General features: G+C 40.3%; 1 protein-coding gene across 7 annotated transcripts in view; it reads right to left on the bottom strand.

Annotated features, from left to right (window-relative positions):
- The window catches only part of esrrb (estrogen-related receptor beta), a 115453-nt gene that overhangs the window by 6156 nt on the left and 84572 nt on the right, over positions 1–24725 (bottom strand). For 2 of the 7 annotated variants that reach the window (XR_012392679.1, XR_012392678.1), the window contains exons 6-7: positions 6573–6842; positions 329–2349 (exon numbers count right to left, since the gene is read on the bottom strand). Coding sequence is in view for 5 of the 7 variants with exons in the window: in XM_073927168.1 (XP_073783269.1) it covers positions 2105–2349; positions 6573–6842 (515 nt within the window). In the remaining 2 variants the exon portion in view is untranslated. 7 annotated transcript variants of the gene reach the window in all.

Below are 24725 nucleotides of genomic sequence, written 5' to 3'. Positions count from 1 at the left end.
ATGTGTGTGTGTGTGTGTACTGTGTATATTTCTGTATATAGACATACGCACTGTACATAAAACACTAAATAATACAAAAGAGAAATGTATTTACATATATATTTCTATATTATTTGTATTATATATAAATATTTTTATATATAAACAAATATGTTGTACAATCCAGTCATGTATATTTTTATATACACATACATATACACAGTACGCACAAATAAATTTTGTAAAAAGCAACATTTATTTTGGATGTGATTATTGATTAATCATTTTACAGTGTCAAATTAAAGGTATAGTTCACCCAAAAATTGTAATTTGCTTTTCATTTCCTCACCTTCAGGCCATTGAAGATGTAGTTGACTTCTTCAGAATTTTGCAGACATAAATGTCACATTTCAAACAGTGAAAAGATTTCTGGAATACATTAGCCGAATAATAACGTCTCTATAATCTTATTGCTTTCATATTGTGTAAACATTACTGAGACCAGGTCATTTTGAATTAACCTTCAGTGAATGTTTCTGGAAGTATGTTTATTATATCTGACAGAATAATGTCAGAATATAGAAGACTTAAACTTTGAGAGAACCTTGACATAACACTATAAGCACATTCCCTGTTAGCTGGTTGGTTGGTTTTGGTCCTGACAGCACTGCAAAGATTAAGTTTTTCACTTGTTTCCAGTCCAAATATCTAAAAATACTTAAATAAAGAGCCATTTTCTAGACAAGCCAATATATTGTCAATTTTAAGTCTGTTTTTCTTTAAAACAAGCAAATAATCTTGTTTTCTCTCTGAAATAACAGTATATTGTGTTTCCCAGTACTGCGTTGCGACTGGAAGGGCATCCACTGAGTAAAACGTATGCTGGAATAGTTGGTGTTTCATTCCACTGTGGTGACCTTTAAAATAGAGACTAAGCTGAAGGAAAATGAATGAATGAATAACAGTATTGCTTACCCTATTAGCAGATTATTTAGCTTCTTTTAGGGAAAAACTCACTTAAATTTGACTCATTATTTCTGAAAACAAGACTATAATAATACTTGTCTATAAAATGCTTCTTGATTTAAGAACGTTTAAAGATTTGAACTAGAACCAAGACAAAAAGTATTCTTTGCAGTGAGAGGCATGGTTTAATTTAAGTAAATGATCAGTAGTGTACATCAGTAGTGTGCATGAGCAGAGATGCAGGACACAGAGTGCTAAATGACACCACTGTCGTTTCCAAAGCTAATGCGTGTTGGAGATTCCTAATTGATAACTCTGCCGTCAAGTGGATCTAAGCTGTTTATAGGGACGGAGCCTTCGAAGGCCGATGCTACTGTGTCAACATGAGGTCAAACACCCTCCCGCTGGATCCAAAAATAAAGCTGGTGATAAAGACCTGCACCTGCCGCACACCTTCATTTGGATACACGGCTATAAAAGTCAGAGCAGATGATGGGCGGGCACCTCGTTTCCTCCGCCGGCGGCTTAACAAGCCCAGAATAGGCCGCTTGACATACGGCCATCTGATTGTTTGAGTCTCCTGGACTCCTGCCACGCATTGTAAATCCTCTGAAACCTTTTCCAACGGCTCCAAAAACATCAAGCAGAACCACGACCAGGAGTTTAGAAACAAAAAATAAAAGCGGTAGAGGTGGTCTGGTCTCGGCTCGGTTTATTGCTGTTTCTACGGAGTGAGATGAGCCACAGAAGTCCAGGATTCAGGAGGTATTTTCAAGGACGTCGGCGGCGAGTTCACATTTAGGGAAGAACCGGCGAGACAAAACGACGGCGGCAGCAGCAGCAGCTTCCACGTCCACTCATGAATATTTACAAGTCCTCAAGGTGTCCTTAGTGTTGTCCGAGCCGTGACGTGTGTTGATCTCCCAAAATAAAAAAAAGCTGAATGCAAATGACCCCCTATTTCTTCCGTCATATATATAACCACAGATCATGGAACGAAAAGCATGACTGTACAAGTACATAGTATTTCGTAATAGATATTTAAATTATTTTTCCCATTTATATTTATGCTTTAAAGCGAGTTATTAATCTGTGTGAGTCTTTAAAAGGCGTCTCAGGCAGAGTGTGTGTCCTGTGGAAGAGCGTCCTCCAGTCCCCATCACACCTTGGCCTCCAGCATCTCCAGGAAGAGTTTGTGCATGGGCACCTTGCCCTGCATCTTGATGCTGTAGAAGTGCTGGATGGCCTTGGTGGCCGTTTGCCGGAGCAAAGGCAGCGTCATGAGCAGCTTTCCGGCCCGCCGAGGGTCTTCCGCATGCTGACAGCTCTCGTAGTCCTGCAGCGCTTCATGAAGAGCGTCCTGGAGCTTCTGCACCGACTCCACGTCCTCGATGTGCATGGAGTCTGTCAGCACAACAACACAGCACACACACACACACTTACGGATCAAGAAGTAATGCTGTGAAATACTTGCACAATTCAAAAGAATTCAAGTTTATTTGTGTAGCTCTTGGCTGCAAAGTGACGCAGTGGGTAGCTGGTTCGAGCCTCGGCTGAGTTAGTTGGCGTTTCTGTTTGGAGTTTGCATGTTCTTCCCGTGTAGGTGTGGGTTTCCTCTGGGTGCTCCGGTTTCCCCAACAAGTCCAAAGACATGCAGTACAGGTGAATTGGGTAAGCTAAAATCGTGTGTATGGATGTTTCCCAGAGATGGGTTGCAGCTGGAAGGGCATCTGCTGCTTAAAACATTTGCTGGATAAGTTGGTTTATTCTGTTGTGGTGGCACCAGATTAATGAAAGGACCAAGCCAGGGGTGTCCAAAGTCAATCCTGGAGGGCTGGTTTCCTGCTGATCTTAGCTCCAACTTGCTTCAGCACACCTGCCTGGAAGTTTCTAGTATACCCAGTAAGAGCTTGATTAGCTTGTTCAGGTGTGTTTGATTAGGGTTGGAGCTAAACTCTCCAGGACACCGGCCCTCCAGGACCAACTGTGAATACCCCTGAACTAAGCCGTAAAGAAAATGAATGAATGAATGAATGAATGAATGTATAGTGCTTATCACAATAATTATTGTTCCAAAGCAGCTTTACAGAAGGTGCACGTTATCAGATTATAATCAACATGTTAAGGTGTTCGAGAAAAGGGTGGACAATATATAAAGATACTTAACCTATAGTATAAATAGTGTCATGTGTGTGTGCGTATATAGTTTAAAACAGCATTTGTTTGATGGTGTTCTAAATGATAAATATGTCCCGTACTATTGTTTCCTGTTATTTATCATGTCCTCATATTTATCAATACAGCTGTAACAGTGGCTGAGACTAAGCAGAGAAAGTGTGTGTGTGTGTTTGTGAGTGTGTGTGAGGCGGAGGTTAAAAAAACACGTCTGAAGAAACAATTTCCTTGCAATCCATCAGAAGGAGCCTGTCGATACGATTGATAAACTGCTAATTACAAAATCAATGGCTATGAATTTTCAGGGCTGTCAGACAGAGCAGTCCCGCGAGGGCCATCGGACAGACGCGTCTCTCCACACAGCAAAGGCACCATCAGCACTTTCATTTCTCAGCCAGACAAAGAGAGACAGCGGCGGCCGAGACGGCAGAATAACACGGCCTGCATTGATCAGCCGGGGATGAAGAGGAGGAGGAGGACAGGGATGTGGAGGGGAGTGTGTGTGTATTTGTGTTCGGTGTGAGAATGGGGCATTAGGACAATGAGGATTGGAACGAGGAGACTGGGACAGAAATATATCCCACAAAGGTAAATATTGTAAATTTTCCCCCCTGTTAACATGTAAAGCTTTGGCACAATCAACATAGTCTAAAGTGCTATATAAATAAAGATGACTTGACGGGAAGAGTAGGGGAAGATCAAGCTGGGATGAGAACAAAAAAGAAGACAAGAACAAGAGGCATTTGGGGACAAGAATGGGAATGAGGAACGAAGAGGTATGAGGATGAGAATGGGTCAGGGAAGAGGAGATGGGGAAAAGAACGGGGACGAAGACAGGAATGAGGACAAGAACAAAAATAAGGGGAAAAAACAAGGAGGAAAGGACAGGTATGGTGTTAGGAATGAGGAAATGGGAAAAGAATAGGGATTAAGACAGGAATGAGGACAAGAACAAAAATGAACTTGGAAACAAGGAGACAGGAATGAGGATGGAGTGATGAAGAACGGAAATGATGAGGACTGGGACAGGAATATGTCCCACAAAGTGAAATATAGTAATCACTTTAATTTCCCTCGTTCATCTATGGAAAAAAAAAAGTTTTGGCACAATTTATAAAGTGCTATAGAAATAAATAAGACTTGACTTGATGGGATGGGTAGGGGGTGAATGAGGATAGGATGAGAACAAAGAGATAAAGATGAGGACAAGGATGGGGATCAGGATGAGACGATGAGGAAAGGACAAGTATGGGGATGAGGATGGGTCTGGATTGAGGAGATATGGAAAGAATGAGGATGGAGACAGGGATGAGGACAAGAACAAAACGAGGATGGGAACAAGGAGACGGGAATGAGGATGGGATGATGAGGAAAGGACAGGTATGGGGACCAGCATGACAAGATGGGGAAAATAATGGGAATGGAGACAGGGATGAGGACAAGAACAAAAATGAGGATGAGAACAAGGAGACGGGGATGACGATGGGATGATGAGGAAAGGACAGGTATGGGGACGAGAATGGGTTGGGAATGAGGAGATGGGGAAAATAATGGGGATGAAGACAGGAATGAGGACAATAACAAAAAATGAGGATAGGAACTAGGAGACAGGGATGAGGATGGGATGATGAAGAAAGGACAGGTATGGAGACGAGAATGACACGATGAGGAAAAGAATAGGATGAAGACAGGGATGAGGACAAGAACAAAAATGAAGATGAGAACAAGGGATGAGGACAAGTTGTTGAGGAAATGACTGGTATGGGGACGCGAATGGGTTGGGAATGAGGAGATAAGGAAAATAATAGGGATGAAGACAGGAATGAGGACAAGAACAAAAAATGAGGATGGGAACTAGGAGGCAGGGATGAGGATGGGACGATGAGGAAAGGACAGGTATGTGTCACACAAAAGTAAAATACTGTAATCACTTTAATTCCCCCCTCCTGTTCATCGATGTAAAGAAGTTTTGGCACAATTTACATGGTGTAAAATGCTATAGAAATAAAGATGACTTGACTTAATGGGATGGGTAAGGGGTGGATGAGGATGAGATGAGAACAAAGAGATAAAGACGAGGACAAGAGGGGTATGGGACATAGATGGAGTGGGAACGAAGAGACAGTGAAAAGTATGAGGGCACAACGAGAATAAGATGGTGAGTATGGTGTGAAAGAGGGGGACAAGGATGGGGATGAGGACAGGACAGGGGTGAAGATGAGGACACGGGTGGGAAATGAAGAGATGGGGAAGGGTCAGAAACAAGGAGATTGGGACAAGGATGGAGATGACAAAAAATGAGGACAGAACAAATGTGGGGATGAGGATAGGTTGGGAATGAGGGCAAGGATGAGCACAGAATGGGGATGAGGACAAAGACCAAATTAAGGACAAGGCAGGTATTGGAATGAGGATGGATTGGGAATAAGGAGATGAGCACAGGATGGGGATGAAGCTGAAGGCGGGGATGAGGACAGGAATGGGTAGGGATCAAGGGGATGGGTACCACGATGGAGATGAGGACAGGGAAGAAATCAAGGACAGGAAAGGATTGGGGATGAGGATAGGTATGAGGTTGAGGATGGACATGAGAAAATGAGAAGATATATGGATGAGGATAGGGATAGGGAATAGAATGGGATGGGAATACGGGAACAGGGACTAGAATGGAAAAATGAGGAAGGGGAACGAGGACCGGATGAGGATGAAGATGGAGACAAAAATGGGGACAAGGATGATGAGGATAGATATGAGAATGGGGCAGGAAGAGGATGTGGATGAAGACAGGACAGGGTCTGCCTCCTGACCCGCAAGCTGTCGATGTGGCTGCCGTGTGTCTTCTGCATGCTGATACTCATTCCATTCGACTTAACACATTTTATTGACAGCCCTGGTGCTCCTAATGAAATGCTAAATTTATCAGCGGGCCCCGTGGCTACTGTTATGGAGATGTTGAGAGAAGTGTGAATGCACACACACACACACACTCTCTCTCTCCTGTTTCTGCACGCTCTTCCTTTGTTTCACTGCATGTGCGCTTGAGTCTACTGTACCCGTATGAATAAACAGCACATCATGTCTACATGTCAGCTTCTTTTGGAGTAGTTTGGGTTTGATTTTGAACAAAAAGAAATGTAGACACCAGGAAGCTGTAACAAATGATGCTCAAAACATTTCATGCAGATGTTTTGATTGTATATAATTCAAAAGAAACACAGATTATCCTTGAAGTGCTCAATCATATCTGTGATTTGGTTTCATTGTGCTAGTTACTTCATTATCGCTATACTATTACATGAACATTTTGCATTTGAATATATTTTTCACATTTCTATTTTTAGTTTTTGTTAACTTGATGACTTGAACATAATGTGTATGACCTATTCTGGAATTGAGTGTAGTAGATGAATAGTATTAGAGTGTGTTGGGGTGTGTGTGTGTGTGTGTGTTACCTGAGTTGGCGAGTGCGATGGCCTTGAGTGTGACGAACTCCTCCTTCTCCACCTTCAGCTTCTTGTATTTGCGCACCAGCTGAAGGATGGACAGATAGAGGTCCAGCAGGCCGGTGAGGCGCGAGTGTTCCTCGTCCATCACGTAATCCTCGGCGTACACCAGCTCGTCCTCGTACGGCAGAGAGCGAAACACGATGCTGAGGATCAGGATCTCCATCCACGCGCTCTGCAGCAAGCTCATCTGATCGCCCAGAGACAGACTGGAGAAACCTGAGGAAACAAACACACACACACAAAACATTCATCACAACATGACACTCAACCAACATGCAGACACTTCAAGACTTTAAGACTAAATATTTCCCAAATGATGTTGAACATCTTCAGGAATTTCTCACAGTATTTCCTCTAATATTTGTTCTTCGGGAGAAAGTCTTATTTTGGCTAGAATAAAAGCAGTTTTTAATTGTTTTAAACTTATTTTAAGCCCTTATTAGCCCCCTCCAGCAATATTAGTGTTGGATTGTCTCCAGAAGAAACCATCATTATACAATGACTTGCCTAATTACCCTAACTTTACCCTTATTACACTAGTCAAGCCTTTAAATGTCACTTTCAGCTGAACACTAGTGTCTTGAACATCCCTAACAACTAAGAAAATGTTTATTGCATTTAAACAGCAGGACTTTTACATTAGAAAAACATTAGAAAATGTGTTTTTGTCATCCTGCTTTCTTCTGTGTTTGCTCTGACAGCTGCCAATAAACTCTGTGTGCATTTGCACATCACAGGAGTCCCAGTCCCCGGCGCTCGCATGATTAAAATGATTGCTTTACAAGTGGACTAAAGCGGCACTATCTGCCCCGCTCGCCATTAAAGAGCTGATAGATTACAGTATTGATCGCCTCGGCCCGCCATACCTGACCCCAAACTTTCATATGAATGGCGTTATTGAGGCAGAGATGAGCGGGCGATGCCTATCTGCCGCCGGCTGACACTTTGGAGTGTTTGCGGGCCGAGAGACAGAAAGAGCCGCAGGAAAAGAAGAAAGCAGCAAAAAAAGGGGGAAGCTGAGTGTTTAATTTCCTTTATCAGGTGGGCGAACAGCTGGAGGATACATTAATTAACAGATTGCGATCAGGGCCGCGGGGCTCCTGACAATGTGAAGAGGGATCAATAAGGGCCTCCGAATGGGATGAACGGGAGCAGCCGGAGAACAGGTCAGGCGACACAGGTCTTGATTCACAAACATAAACACTTCACACTGCTCAAACGGGGACAAACTTCATGCTCAGAACTGTGTTTAGATGGCTAGGACTGTCAAAAATGACCCAGGCACTATTTTAACAGCAGAAAAAAACCACAATGTTAATTTCTTTAAAAATTTTAAAGTTTGGTGACTTTATAAACTCATCATACATTTATATTCCTTCAGCTTAGCCCCCTTTTTTATCAGGGGTCGCCACATTGGAATGAACCACCAACTATTCCAGCATATGTTTTATGCAGCGGTTGCCCCTCCAGATGCAACACTGTAATGGGAAACACCTATACACACTCATACACAGCAGCCAATGTGTTTGATCAATTCCCCTATAGCGCATGTGTTTGGACTGTGGGGGAAACCGGAGCACCCGGAGGACACCCGGGAAGGCCCAGCCGGGACTCAAACCAGTGACCTTCTTGCTGCGAGGCCACTGTGGTAACCTTGTGACTTTATAAATATGATCAAAAGCCAATAATTTTCTATTGTCTTATTTTGTCAACAGTTGTTCTTTGGGTCAGTTTTGACCCATCAGCTATAATGCCATTTTTACACCACAAAAACTATCGGGACAGACTGACACATACCTGTCAACCCTCCTGTTTTTCCAGAGATTCTCCTGCATTTTACACTTCTATCATCCCATAAAGGTATTTTCCCATATTTCTCCCGTATTTTCAGTGTTTCTCTGAAGGGTGGCAAATAAACATTAAAGAGCCGAGCCTCCCTATACGAAATCCATACCGCCGAACCACCAGGGGCCGCCCTTACTCCTAAATGTGAGTCTGTTCTGTGCTTTCGCTTTGTTTAGACATGAAAACACTTTGAAATGAACATAAAAACAGCACGATTTCCTTCATTTTCATTACAGATGCTGTCTCCCCTTCATATGCAATCCTCAAGACAGTCATATAGCGGTGCGTGACTGTCAGCTGACGCTCTCCATAGTGGTAAATAGACGCTGCTTCCCAAACGAGTTCTGTACTCGTGATTTGAAGCGGAGCAAAAGTCTGGGTTTTGTGTGCGCGTTTAAACATACATACACACATTATTAATAATAATAACCTGTAAAGATGTCGATCTTAGTGGGGTTTTTTTTTTCAAACACAACTAATTTCATTAGCATAAGCAGTCAGGAATGCAGTGAGATGCTTTCATCATAACATTAGACGTGTGCATTTTTAAAGAGACACCTGTTATTTAATGTAATTAAACAAAAATAATCGAAATAAATAATTCATTTGTTGCTTTTTATCAAGCGGCAACCTCCCGCTCTCCCTCAGGAAGCCAATACTCTAAACTAAAACTGCAATTCATCTGAAATTCCGCTAGTCCTGGCCGCTCCTGGCTCCAAAACAGAGCAAATTTCAATTGAGTCCACTGTTAGAATGGCCAACTTTACAGCAGAAAAAAAGGTGTTTACAGCCTGCTACAAAAACAGATTTTGGTTAATACAGCTAATATTACCCTTCATGACAACTGTGAGGGGGTGAATTTTTTTATAACTCATCCGTTTCCTTTATATTAGGTTATATTAAGTTTGCATAATTAAGGGCGTGGCTACGTGAGTGACAGCTAGGTCTTGCTGGTCGCCGTCACGTCACCTCAGCTAACTCCTGCAGATTATCCACTGAACTCGGCATATTTATCGTATTTCTGTGTTGTTTTATGTGGCTTTACACAGTCAACTGCCTTTTGGACTTGTTTCCTACAATTATTAGATGATATGGGATGCTGAGTGCACTTAATTGTGCTCACAAACCATTCACGTGGCCTCCGTTTCCCATGTGAGTAAAGTTATATACTTATCTACCATCTCTATACATGTATTTGTTTTATTTAAGATCATTTATCGTTTATATTTAGAGCTGTAATGCACTTCAGAATCTGTCAGATTGATCAGCTGTAGGCTCTAGATCAGTCATCTGAAGTGTTGTCATACAGTGTTAAGCTGGAGTTCATCAATACTCTTACATTAACTAACACAGACTATATCTGAAGTGTTTGGAAGTAATTCGCGTTTTCCTCCTGTTGTAAAACGTCATAAGAACAATGTTTAGTGGCTCAATGTATTAAAGCAGTGTTTTTAAAAGACTAAACACTTTATTGATATAGTGTACAACCAAGCACATGTGGTCAGAACACAAGCGAGTCGCAGGTGATGAAGTATTAAGCGTTCTCCCAAAGTAAAGTGTGTCTGAACCAGCTCCAAGCTAAATGCCAGCAGGTCTGTAGCTCCGCCTCACTCTCCGCCTCTTTGCCCTTGTTTGGTATCCCGGCGTGGGTGTGATGACGCGCGAACAAAATGGCGACGGTTGGCCGCGCCTACTTGTGGCTTCTTTTGCGCTCTTTAGAAACCTATGGGTGACGTCACGGACACTACGTCCATATATTTTACAGTCTATGGTTTTTATTCACAATGTGTCAGTTATATAGTGAAGAAACGGCTAATGAGACGTGATTGCTTGATTCTATGTCATTAGCTGTTTATTTTAATAAGCTGAACTTTGCTAATGTATTTGCTGCTAATGTACACTATTTATTTTTTTACTTTTTTAAATAATAATAAAACATATTACTGACAATTTAACAGTTAATTAACAACGAAACAGCTCCAAATGAGCATATTTAGTAATTTTTTAAAGGGGGGTTGGGGGGAATCCCTTATTATGGTGGGCATATCTCTTGTTTCCACATCCCAATGTTGACCGGTATGGACTGACAAACTCCAACACACACACACACACACACACTGTAGGATCCTGCTGCTTTAACTATTATGAATACTGTCTTGCTGAAATCACTTGGACACTTCTGCAGGTACTTCTATCATTATAAATCCCCCATTACAGTAGAAACAGTTGTTAAAGGACTGCAGAAATACAGCACAATGATGAGGGAAAACCTGCACATGATCAGAGTTGGTGATGAAGATGAGCTTGTTTCTTCGTGCTGAATACGTCTGAGGATTGACATTAAGTGTATCTGCTTTATTTACGGGGTTTATGAAGATGGCTCATTTTGGGTGAACAGACTATACTGAATTATAAGTCAGGAGGAGTTTCTCATGTGCGTTTACCCATGTTGTCGTGTCTCGGTTTGGACTCTCGGTGGACAAACAGCTGCCATCGGGATCCATCTTAAGCACTAGTAAAAAAAGTAATCAGTTTTTAGCTGGTTTTTATGCAGCCCTGTAAACTTCATTGCTGGAACCATCTTGTATAACAAAGAGCAGCTCGGCCGTCTCGTCCTGATATATTTCACGCTCGCTAAATCAAACACAGCATTTCTGAAAATAGGCAAAAGCCCAAACCTTGGCAAAAAGGCTTTTTATGACTGGAGACAGCCTTTTACAAACAAAATAACCCTAAAAGTGACAAGTTTTAATCTGTCTGTATTCACAAGCGCATATTTGTGCATTTATTCCTGTCAGTTTACGGCAGCGGCTCGCAGTGATGGTTTGTTGGTGGAGTTCGTGTCAATCTCAACACTAAACATGAGTGGATATGATGATATATCGAAGGACATCACATACAACAATCATTTTAGAAATGCATGAGTATCGTCATATGTGAATGATCAGAGCACATGTAGACAGTAGTTTGGTATTGTATGTATTATATGTGACTGGATTAACGGTAGAGGTGTGAACCTATACTGGTCTCACGGTTCGGTTCGGTTACCATGCCTTCGATTCGGTTTAATTCGATATCTCGGTGCATTGACGATGCTTTCCATATACAGTGTTATATTTTAGGGGGGAGGCACACACAGACACACAGCACCACACTGTCTCTCATTCAAACACATACACAAACATAGACAGCACCAAACAAATAAACAAACACACGCACACACACTTAAGCCCTCGCAACAGGGAGAGCTCGCGCTGAGCGGAGCAGAAAAACGAAAAACAGAAGCACTTTTCCGACGGTCCCTTACTCAGCGCAAGCTCTCCCGGCTAAACACATATTGCGAGGGCTTAAACGGAGCAGTGCTGGTAATGTCGAGCAAAAAAAAAAGAAAGAAAGACAGCTGTGAAACACAACCAGCTTTGTCTTTCTGTAGGAAACACACTTTGGATATTTTTAGGGTAAGAGGTTTGAGTTATTGCCGTCTATCACTGAATGTGTGTCAGGAAAATCGAAAACAAAACCAACTGAACCGCGCTCATTTCTGGCGCCCCCTGGATATACAGCGCCCTTAGCATTTGCCTATGGTGCCTATGCCACGGGCCAGCCCCGAGTTGGCTGAGTGTTGTAAATACTCACCTCCCTCGCGACAGAGCGCATAGGAGACCAATGACGTCAGTGCATAATAACCGGTTATGATTATTATTGAACCGATACTGAATTGTCGGCGTCTGCATCGCAGTGCACCGAAGAAACAATTATTTTTGACAGCCCTAATTAACGGCATTACACCACATGTGTTTCGGGTTTATTATTGGACAACTTCCATCTCACACATTTCAAAACAAACTATTAACTTTTCATACCATCTCTGTTTTGTATACATCTTGTATATATGCTTATTAAAAGATATGCAGTATCATCTTTTGTTAAATAGCTTACAAAGTTCTAAAATATTATATTAACTCATGCTATTGAGACAACATCTAATTAAATATGCTATCATTTGCATATGTTTGCATATTTGAATTGGATAAATAATTTCTATATGATTTTGTTGACGTATTTAAAGGGCATCTATGATGAAAACCCTCTTTTGTAAGCTGTTTGGACAGAACTGTGTGCAGGTATAGTGTGTCCACAGTCATATTGGAGTGATATAAACACAATAAGCCTCTTATTTTAATTTCCTGATGTTAAAATAGGATCCAAATCCCTCCCATTTTGAGGCCCACAGCAACGTGACGTAGGTGTGCGGTTTCCACAGCCACCAAATTGATTGACAGTCGCTTATTAACATGTCTCCATAGTAATGAGTAAAATCATATCAACAAAACAGGACGTGCGCAAAGCAACCGGGGATAAAAGATCTGTTGAGCTCTCTGTGATCAGCAATCATCTTTAATTGTGATCAAGAACGAGTTTCAGAAGTTTAACACGTTTCTAAAACAATGTATGCTTATAATAAAGTAAGTTAAAGACAGTAAAATCGCTATCTTATCACCACAGCCACACGTCAGTACAATAATAAAAGAAGACACTTCAATCTCGATTTGTAGATGTTAAATCTCATTGATCATCGGCTGCAGCCGTGGAGGAACTATGACGTCACTTTGTAGGCTAATCGGCTGCTAGCATAAAACTGGTTCCCTCGTGAAAATCCCTATAGGATTTTCCCATAGGCTTTTCGAAGATTGCAAATAATAAGCTCTGCGTTCAAACACAGTTCATTACACTTACACGTTTTGTCCAGCCGGATAATCCTCACACGAAAATACAACTTGGAGCACTTTTGGATCTTAAATGCAAACGCAAGAGTTAAAAAGCTAACATTAGGCTATAAACGGTCTACAGAGCCCTCGGGGCGCTCGTCTGTGACGTCAGCCCCAACGTGCTACAGACAACTTCTTTAGAAATAATGTCCATGACAAAGAGTTAATCTCTCTGTATATTATATTATAATCCACGCTATATATTATAAACAAATAAATACGCAAAAATACATAGACCTATGTGCCTTTTGGATTGTTTTACGTGGGAAATACATCTGTTTTGCTTTGCGGTTGTTCTAAAAGATTTAAAACTGCGTGTATAAATCTGCCTATATAGTATTTTCATCAGACATATTTAAATAAGTGTATCGCTCGCGCACACAGCCTGCTTACCTTAACAGATGACAGAAATGAGGCGTGAGCAGGAACAAGTCTATCAAATGCCTGCAAGTTGCATGGACACAGAGCAACATTAAATATTCCTTTTATGTCACGACATACAGCGAAAAGCAGCTCATACAGTCACACCTGCTATACGTTTTATTGGAGGAGTGTAAATATTGCAGTTATGACTGAGTAAAATGTGTTCAGATGAATAAAAAAAGATGAAAAATCACTTGATCACGTTGAAATGACAGTTAACATGTCTGTATTTTTACACATTTATTCACACATTTGCATTACTGAGAGCAGGAGAGAGACAGGCTGCACTGGTGAGCAGTATCTTATAGTTTAATTAAAATAAATGATCAACAAATGAATCTGTCTCGACAGCTTTTACATGTGAAGGCATTATCTATACACAATCTGAATTTTTAAATCAGAAAAACACAAAAAAAATATAAAATACTCTTCATGAAAATACCTAAATCACAGACAAATCCAAACGCCCAACACAAGCGAGCTGCGCTCCAGACCAGATCAGCTCGATGACGTATAATGTCTCCGACACCGCCTGTAGTACCGGCTTTTTAAAGAAGCATGGCCGAATTAAAAATTCAAAAGTGAGCTGTAACTGATGTATTTTATGTCGTAGTACAAAACGTGAAAATATCTTGAATTTGTGTTAGACACGGACCTTATTTAAGCGATTTTACTGAAACCCCAAAAAACCCATTGACTTTGGGACGAGGGAACCGGAAGTGCTAAAATGCTAACTCGCTTCCGGGTTTTTGCATACAAATTGACGTCATAGTTCCTCCACTCTATTAGCAAATGAGAAGTGGGCGGGGCATGTCAGACATTACAGTACATTTGATTGGTCAGAAGATTTGATAACAAACTGAAGTATGAGGAGACGTCAAAAATAACGTTGATCCATTTGGGCGGAAGAGACAAACTGCAAACTTTACATGTTTTTTTCTGTTTTACATCTCCTAAACAAACATTTTGTCAGTGCTTTGGAGCCCACTGGCTTATAGAGATCCTTGAAGACTTACAATACTGACGCTAACATCTAAAAATCATTATTTTAATTTCACAGGACCTTTAAAGACTTTAAGGCATAACATTTTAATGAAATTCAAGACAAGTTTTGCAAAAATGTATGTAGAAGCATGTCTTTTAGTTCTGGCAATGAAGATCTGTCTGAGCTTTACTGTCGACAGGCCTCCCATCAGAACGCTGGGCCGGAGATCGTTTGGTCGGTGAAGTGTGAAGGATTTGAGGTTTAGTTGTGTTAAATACAGTAATACCCTTGTCTTAATGTGCTCTCGCTGACCTGCTGACCGGCCTGCACCGCTGCACACTCGTCCCCAGAGACACCGCTGCTCTGACAGGACGATGACAGCCAGCTTTAATCAGTCATGTAATTACACATCATTTATTTCCACTGCTAAACACATTCTGTGCTTAATGAGTAGCCGTGTAGTATTGACGGACCTGACCCCGCATAACAGCTTGCTCAAGAGACTCTGCCTTTAGCTTTGGATGATAACCTGTGACGGATAAACAAGCAACACAGACAAACGCTGGAAGGGATTTTAGGAAAGCAATGCAACATCTATGATCTGGGTTCATTTAAGCCACTATATGATAATGTTAGGGTGACTATATGTGACGATGTTTACAGGCCACATGCTGATGAGGATTTCTGTATTGTCTAAAGGGGTTTCCAAACTCGGTCCTGTTCAATCCTGCAAAGTTTAGTTCCAACTCCAACCAGACACACCTGGGCTGGCTAATCAAGCTCTTACTAGGCATTCTGGAAACATCCATGCAGGTGTGTTGAGGCAAGTTGGAGCTAAAACACCGGCCCTCCACGACTGAGTTTGGACACCCCTGGCCTAAAATATCCAAAATAAAGGTTAGACGATTTCATATACTGGTTATATTTTCATACTTAAATATATACTTTTTACTTAAAACATATGCGGGCCACTTCTGTCAAATGTTTGGCACAGTAAGCTCTGGCTATTGCAGTTGTGAGCCTCTAGTGGCCCAGAGAAAATATAGCAAGTGTGGCCCAGTTACCTTAAAACATATGTGGACCATTTTGGGTGAATATTCAGCATAGTAAGCTTTAGCTATTGTGGCTGTGAGCCTAAAGTGGCCCAGAGAAGATATGGCAAATGTGGCCCAGTTATCTTAAAACATATGTGGACCACTTCTGGCGAATGTTTAGAGCAGTAAGGGGTCATTATTATAGGGGTCAAACCATAGCTCTTGGCAGATATGGGTAGTAATATACACTGTAAAACTTTTTCAGTCTTTACAGAATTTACAGAATAATACTGGCAGCTGGATTGTCAGCCACATGCTGTGTTTTACAGCCCACTTCTTTAGTTTACATCCACAGTATATTACTGTTAAAATAAACTTTTACACTGTGTTTTTACATCTCACACCTTTAAATTCTGGCTGATATGTGGTATTGCTGTGGCTTAATTGTGGCCCAGATCTGGCAAACAGGAGCGGACCACCCAAGTGCCATCATTCTGTGCGGTATGTGGACCGGATTTACGGTTGAAGTCAGAATTATTCGCCCCCCCTGTTTATTTTTTCTCCCAATTTATATTTAATAGAGAGCAGATTTCTTCAACACATTTCTAATAATAATAGTTTTAATAACTCATCTCTAATAACTGATTTATTTTCTCTTTGCCATGATGACAGTAAATAATATTTAACTTGATATTATTCAAGACACTTCTATACAGCTTAAAGTGACATTTAAAGGCTTCACTACTGTAGGGTAATTAGGGTAACTAGGCAGGTTAGGGTAATTAGGCAAGTTATTGTATAATGATGGTTTGTTTTGTAGACTAACGAAAAAAATATAGCTTAAAGGGGCTAATAATATTGACCTTAAAATGTTTAAAAAAATAAAATAAAAGCTGCTTTTATTCTAGCTGAAATAAAACAAATCAGACTTTCTCCAGAAGAACAAACATTATCAGACATACTGTGAAAATGTCCTTGCTCTGTTCAACATCATTTGGGAAATATTTAAAAAAATAAGAAAAAAATCTAAGGGGGGCGAATAATTCTGACTTCAACTGAAAGTGTCTGGTGTGGGCCGGATTTGAGCCACATGAATTTTGCTAGCTGGGAGGGTTTTTTCATTTTCTTCTTCAGTCTTTCATTTTTTTTAAATCGTTTTATTTTACTTGTTTGTAAATAAATCCAGTTTTGTAATTTAGCCTATTATTTTTATGCGACAAAGTTGCAAACTAATCTGCTATGAGATGTGGCTGTGCCCTTACCTGCAGCTTCAACTGCTGCTGAGACAGAGAGCGAGCGCAAGAGAGCAAACGAAATAATTAATGTTTGTCTGAAAGTGTCAGTCAGGTGATGTTGATGTGAACAGCTGAAGCGGTCAAATTAATTATAGTTCATTTATTATTATTGATGATAATGATTAAAAATAATAATACTATTCATTTTATTCAATAATGTAATTAAAACATGTAATAGGTCTACATTAATGTGTAACCAGCTAAATATCGTCTTTAAAATCGTCAAAGGACTCAGCTCTTCTATCACAAAATATGGTGAAAAGTCCTAATTAATAGTTTGATTGCAGTGTTTACATGTCTGTGCTGCACTTCAATAATGACACTAAAATCAGCACTCCACATGTCTTAATCTGATTTCTGTTTAGTTGGATTATGACCTTAGTTGGATTAATCACTGTTTACATGGTCCACTCTTAATCAGAGTATTGTCTTAATCGTATTAAAATTAGATTATTGGAGTCCATGCAAAAGTACTGACGGAGCTGTATGACTTTACAACTCTTGAATATCACAATATTATTAAACATTCCAATTATAAAAATATCAACTCGTGCACTATACACAGCTGATTCAGTGGTTGCCTAGCAACATAAAAAGCGCAGAGCACTCAGCAAAACAAGGCTGCAGTGCGCCTCAAGTTTTCAGAACGGAGCAGCGCATTCGCTGTGATCGAACCCGATGTCTGCAACTACTGGTCCTGATTTTGTTTGAGGATCAACACTTAATTATAATCACCACAGACCAATAGTCATCTGATTGTGTTTACATGAGAGTCTGCTGATGGCATGTGGCTGATTAGATGACTGCTCTTCCGGGCACCTAGTAAGTGGACTAAGTAGTGAGCACTAGAGAGCAGAGCCTCTTGTCCTCTACTGATGCCCGTCTCCTATCTCTGCATGGTTGGCGCCGGGGTCGGATCCGGGCCCTGATTGCTCCATCCATCATGATTGGTGGCGCTGAAGCCCGTCAATGGTTAAATTGAATATACTAAGGCCTGTCGGTCGGTGTCTATATTTAATAAAGGCCACTGATGAGGTGCTGATTTATCGGCCGGCAGTATTCACACTCCATTACAAGGAGATTACAGCTGCATCAGCCCCGGCAACACAGTGAGGAGATTTCACTCTTTCATGACATGAAACAGGAGAGAGCAAGACGGTACAAGCGGAGACACCGCTAATCAACAATCCCACAACGTGATGCTCTTGCATTTAGGTTTGGTGTGCTTCACTAATGATGTTTACAGGTCAAAATTTAAATCAGAATTATTTACTTTGTAAATATTTCCCAAATTATGCTTAGCAGATTCAGGAATTTCTCACAGTATTTCCTCTAATGTTTGTTCTTCTGGAGAAAGTCTGATTTGTTTTATTTGGGCTAGAATAAAAGCAGTTTTTAATTGTTTTAAAGCCATTTTAAGGTCAATATTATTCCCCCCTTCAGCAATATTAGTGTTGGATTGTCTCCAGAACAAACCACTGTTATACAATGACTTGCCTAATTACCCTAACTTTACCCTAATTACCCTAGTGAAGCCTTTACATGTCACTTTAAGCTGAACACTAGTGTCTTGAATACACTGCAAAAAGTGAAAACTCAAACAATTTACTTCGACTTGTTACAATTAAATGAATTAAGTTTGACAAACTTAAATCATGACAGTTTTCAGTAATAAATTAAGTTAGTCCTTTACAAATTTTAGTAATTTATTTAAGAAACAAGAATAGAACAGTAGGCCGTACAATATAATATAATAATAATAATAATAGTAAATACAATTTAATATTGTTAATATAGTATAGTATACTAATATAGTATAAGTAGTAAAAATACTTATTACAGTACAAATAATTCCCTTCCCATGTTCATAATACTTAATAATAATAATAATAAAAGTATTGCTCATTATTGATAGTGAACCACACTTATACTTGCCATAAATAAATCACTAAAACCTGTTACACCTAAAATAACTAACTTCATTTATTACTGAAAACTGTTATACATTAAGTTAGTCAAACTTAATTCATTTAATTGTAACAAGTCAAAGTAATTAGTTCAAGTTTCCCCTTTTTAAAGTGTATCTTGTCTAATATTATGTGCTGTCATCATGACAAAGAGAAAAGAAATCAGTGATTAGAAACACTCCCTTCTGTTAAACCGCAATTGGAGTACACAGAAGAGCTAACAATTCTGTCTTCAACTGCAGTGTTTTAATCAACGCCAAATGCTCAGTCCGTCCTGATGCTGTTGGTTTTGCAGTCTCGTTCTCGTCTGCAGGCCTGAGAAGTGTTGTTAGCGTGGGGAACTCCGGCGCTCAGACAGCGTGAAATGCGACCCGGCCAAGAACAAGACGCTAGTGTATGCATGTCAAAGGCCTTTAGCACCTTAGCAGCAAAAAAAAGCCATCTGTCAACATGTCCCACACATCAGATTTAATGAGACGCAGCTCAAAACTATTTAGAGAGAGCTGCTCTCTCTCTGCGTGCCAAGCGGAGGCCGGACGCTCAGCGCTGGTATTAATTAACTATTAATCAGAGGCAGATTCGATAGGCTCGGACCATACCAGGAGGCTGTTTACGGCCCTTCTCTGACAGATGAGATGGGCGTCTGAGCGCGGTGTCCTAACCTGCACTATAAAAGGCTTTAGTGGGACATAAATACGACTGTGCTCAGGACAGGTGTGTACGGGAGCGTCTGCACACTTAGGGCTCATTCACACCGAACGCATCTTTAATTATAAAATGCTCAAGAGGACGAGGACATCCGGACATTGTTAATGAGTGCAGGTAAAGAGAAACTACAGAAACTTGCAGTGATTGTCCCACCTCCGAGTTCTTCTGATTGGTCCACTGCTCTGGAGCTGACAGTGATTGGTGTGTGTAGAAATTCTTTCTAACTTGACATGGTGTCTAAAAAGTGATGCTCACATGCACAAAGCTTCGCAAGATAATGGTCGCACACATCCGGAAAGTGTGTGTTTACATACAAAATCAATAGAAAAGTAGCTCAGTGGAAAAGAAAAACACGTATTTTCTACTAAAAATGCCACGTTTTATTTTTTATGTATCTTTTTTTTTTATATTGTCTAGTTTGCTGTCGTAAAATACAGTAATAAAGTGGCAGCACTTTTCACACCGAATGCATCTTCGCTTATAAATAAGCAAGCACTTGGGAATGGTTTGAAAACAGAAACTTGCAGTGATTGTCTGATTGGTCCACTGCTCTGGAACTGACAGTGATGAGCAGCTCTGTGTGTAAAAGTTGAAAATCTTTTAACTTGTCTTTTGAAGCTTGTTTTTAGATTCCATGTCGTGTTCGTAATGGTCACACATCCTTAAAGTGTGTTTACATTGAAAAACAATAGAAAAGTAGCTCAGTGGAAAGGAAAAACACGTCTTTTCTTGGAAAAATTCCACGTTTTATGTTTCTAAGTTTGAAAATGTGACTTTTTTACATGGTTTAATTTGGTGTTGTATATTATAATAATAAACTTTTCACACCAAATGTGTCTTTGCTTATAAAAACGCAAGATTTGGCACTCAGGAATGGTTTGAAAACAGTATAAAGCATAAAGGTGTCCGGACACAGCCAATGAGTGCCTGTAAACAGAAACTACAGAAACTTGCAGTGATTGTCCCACCTCCGAGCTCTTCTGATTGGTCCACTGCTCTGGAACTGACAGTGATGAGCAAAACTGTGTGTTGACATGGTGTCTAAAAACGAAATGGTGTCTAAAAAGTGAGTCTCACAAGCACAAAGCTTTACAAGACGTGATCATAATGCTCACACACATCCAGAAAGTGTGTGTTGACATACAAAAACAATTCAATAGTGGCTCGGTGGAAAGGAAAAACACGTCTTTTCTCAGAAAATTAAATGTTTTATGTTTCTAAGTTTGAAAACGTGACTTTTTTACATGGTTTAACTTACTGTTGTATATTATAATAATAAACTTTTCACACCGAATGTGTCTTTGCTTATAAAAACGCAAGACTTGGCACTCAGGAATGGTTTGAAAACAGTATAAAGCATGAGGGTGTCCGGACAAAGCCAATGAGTGCCTGTAAACAGAAACTACAGAAACTTGCAGTGATTGTCCCACCTCCGAGCTCTTCTGATTGGTCCACTGCTCTGGAACTGACAGTGATGAGCAAAACTGTGTGTTGACATGGTGTCTAAAAACGAAATGGTGTCTAAAAACGAAATGGTGTCTAAAAACGACATGATGTCTATAAAGTGAGTCTCACATGCACAAAGCTTTAAAAGACGTGATCATAATGCTCACACACATCTGTAAAGTGTGTGTTTACATACAAAAACAATAGAAAAGTGGCTCAGTCGAAAGGAAAAACACTTTGTTTTCTTCTAAAAAATGCAACGTTTTATGTTGAAAAGTTTTAAAAAGTGATACACTGCCAGTACTTTTCACACCAAACACGTCTTTGCTTAAAAATAAGCAAGACTCAGTGCTCAGGAAGGGTTTGAAAACAGAAACTTGCAGCGATTGTCCTACTTTCGAGCTCTTCTGATTGGTCGATTGCTCTGGAACTGACAGTGCGTGCATGTGTGTGTGTGTATTTGTTGCAGAGCAGGTGGGGTGACTATGAGTGCATGTGGCTGTGTAGAGGTTGCGAAGAGGTTGATGAGACGATGAGTGTATGTTTGTGTGTATGCGTGCTTGTGTGAATGTTTGTGTGTGTGTGTGTGTGTGCATAGGTTTGTGTGTGTTCATATTTGTTGCACAGCAGTTGAGGTGACTGAGTGCAAGTGTGTGTGGAGCAGTTGAGGAGACTGTGTTTTTGGGTCAGTAGTGATCCAGTCGGCTGTAAGCTCATTGCTGAAATGCTGTGTGTGCTGACGCAGCACTTGTTTGTGTGTGTGTGTGTGCGTGATTAAGGTGGACAACATCCTCCTAATCTCCTTACTAGATAGCACTTCACCCGGCTAATGATAATCATCTTCCCCAAAACACAACACACAGACTCTGCTCTGACTCGGGGCTTCCGCTCACTTTCCCTTTTGTAGATTTCCCAGTTTTATTTTCAAATATATATAAAACAAATCATATTGTACAAACATTAACGATGACCTTTTATTTTATAAGAAATTTACATTATAAGAAAATGTCACCAGATGTATGTTTTCCAAAGTCCTTGGTGATCCTCGGACACCAAATAGCGTTTTTCCAGTTATTTAAGGGTGCTTTCACAACTACATTTTTGTTTCGTAACATGTCTCGTTTGCCCAGTTAGCGCGGTTCGTTTGGCATATGTGATCAGGGCAATCGCGCTCTGTTCCGTGCCAAAGTAATCGCACTGAGATCGCTTGAATGAGGTGGTCTCGACTCGATTGAAACAAACCCTGGGGCGGTTCGATTGCAGTGAGAAAGCGATCCGATCTGAGCGCGGTTATATCACAGTGTTGTAGTGTTGTTTTAGCTCTTTTGGTCCGATTAGAAACTTTGCAGTGTGAAAGCGAACCGCTCCAAGAGCAAAGAGCAACAATGGAAAAATTTGGTGTTCCCCATGGCGCCTTGTCAAACATGGCTGTGCTTATTCTCATAATGAGTTCTGGGTGTGTTTTAAGCATAACGTGGATTCAACCAATCAGAGTCTCGTGTCTCATTCCCTTTTGTAGTGAGTTGTGTCGCTCCATGGTGCATTTTTCATTTACATGGCGACTTTGTAAGTGTAAAAACTGAACGCTTCACTAACGAGAAAACAGTTAAACAGAGCATCTGCAGCACGAGGATAAAGAACGAGCCTCCTCCATTCAGCCTCTTTACTTTCTCTTTTACTCCTTTACTTTGGTGGAGTGAGGAAACGGTGGAAACTCACTCCACTGAACACATCCATCAGCCCACATATATAATCTCCTTTGTTAAGCGCAAAGATTTGCTTCAACCTATTTCTAAATTCAGCTCTAATCTCCAGCAGAGGAGTAAATGAACAATAATAATGAAGTGTGCTCAGAAAACTGAGTTATATCCAAACACACGTCCTGTTCTTATCCACATATGCTGATGCAGACGTCTCCAAAACCCCACAGCTGGACACATCTACACTTGTGTTTATTATAAATCTGCAGATAATCAATAATACTGATCATAATAATCACATTATACAGATGCAGATGCTCATCAATAAACTGAAGAAGCCCCCCGAGGTGAAGAAGGCATGGAGGCAGTGTGTTTATACTGATGGAGAAAATCATCATGTCTGGATCATTTTAATCCTTTAATTGTAACATCTGTAAATATATGTGTGTGTTGCTCTTCATCCAGCAGTGTGTGAGTGTTTAGACCTGCATAGGCGCATAACTAACACACTCTGCTGGACTTTAGAGCAGCTGTTAGTTGGTCAATGGTGCGGTCTGTTTTAGTTCCCCAGAATCGCAGCGCTCCAACAATGCACCTTAACACACCTCCAGTTTAGACCAGCACACACATAAGTCCACAAAGTGGCACAAAGGGATTTACTATTTAAGCAACGTGGTGCAAAACAGGAAAATTACAGTTGTGCTGGTCTGAAAATAGCCATAAATCACGCCAAACACGCCTTATTGCGCTGGTTGTATGATAGAACCCTTAATGTTTCATTTGTGCTTTACATTTATTTACCTTTTATCTGACTGAAACTATTAAATGCATGCACACCGCAAAAAAATCTTTCTTGATTAGATTATTCATCTTTTTCTAGTCCAAATATCTACAAATTCCTAAAAGAAGAAGTATTTTCTAGACAAGCAGAAAAAAAAGTGTGGTTTATTTATAAAATAAGTTCGAGAGGATCACACGTTTATGAGTGAACACAGCTGGTACCGCATTAGCTCTGTCCATTCGCAACAATCAGATGAATACCGACACACGATAAAATACCAGAGCTTTCAACTCCAGTCATCTTTATCTTGAAGAATCCTTCCACCCCTACTCCTCCCCTTCTCTAATAGGGCGGCACGGCGGCCCAGTGGTTAGCACTGTTGCCTCACAGCAAGAACGCCGCTGGTTCAGCCCTCTCCGAGCCAGTCGGCGTTTCTATGCAGAGTTTGCATGTTCTCCGAGTGTTCGCACGGGTTTTCCCCAGGTCTTCGATTTCACCGTCCAAAGACATACACCATAAGTAGGGCCAGACGGAATCTGCGGATGTTTTTTGCTATTTCTGCTGAGAATTTTGGTAAAAATCTGTGGGTGCATGATTTCTGTGGAATTTATTTATGAGTATCCAGCAGAGTATCAAAACTAAAACCTTAATACATTAAATAAAAAGTAATAAAATACTGAATAAAAACTGAATCAATTTAGATTTACACATTTACTCAAGTAAATAAACAGAATTAATAATGGGCTAAAAATTAATAATTCTGTGAAAAATTGGTAAAAAATCTGCGAAATTCTGCGGAAAATTGGTAAAAAATCTGCGAAATTCTGCGAAAAATTGGTAAAAAATCTACGAAATTCTGTGAAAAATTGCTAAAAAATCTGCGAAACTCTGTGAAAAATTGGTAAAAAATCTGCGAAATTCTGCGAAAAATTGGTAAAAAATCTGCGAAATTCTGCGAAAAATTGGTAAAAAATCTGCGAAATTCTGCGAAAAATTGGTAAAAAATCTACGAAACTCGGGGAAAAATTGGTAAAAAATATGGGAAATTCTGCGAAAAATTGGTAAAAAATCTGCGAAATTCTGCGAAAAATTGGTAAAAAATCTGCGAAATTCTGTGAAAAATTGGTAAAAAAATCAGCGAAATTC

Source organism: Danio rerio, chromosome 17, assembly GCF_049306965.1.
Source record: "Danio rerio strain Tuebingen ecotype United States chromosome 17, GRCz12tu, whole genome shotgun sequence".
In the NCBI taxonomy this organism is placed as follows: Eukaryota; Metazoa; Chordata; class Actinopteri; order Cypriniformes; family Danionidae; genus Danio; species Danio rerio.
This window is presented reverse-complemented; position numbering and strand designations above follow the sequence as displayed.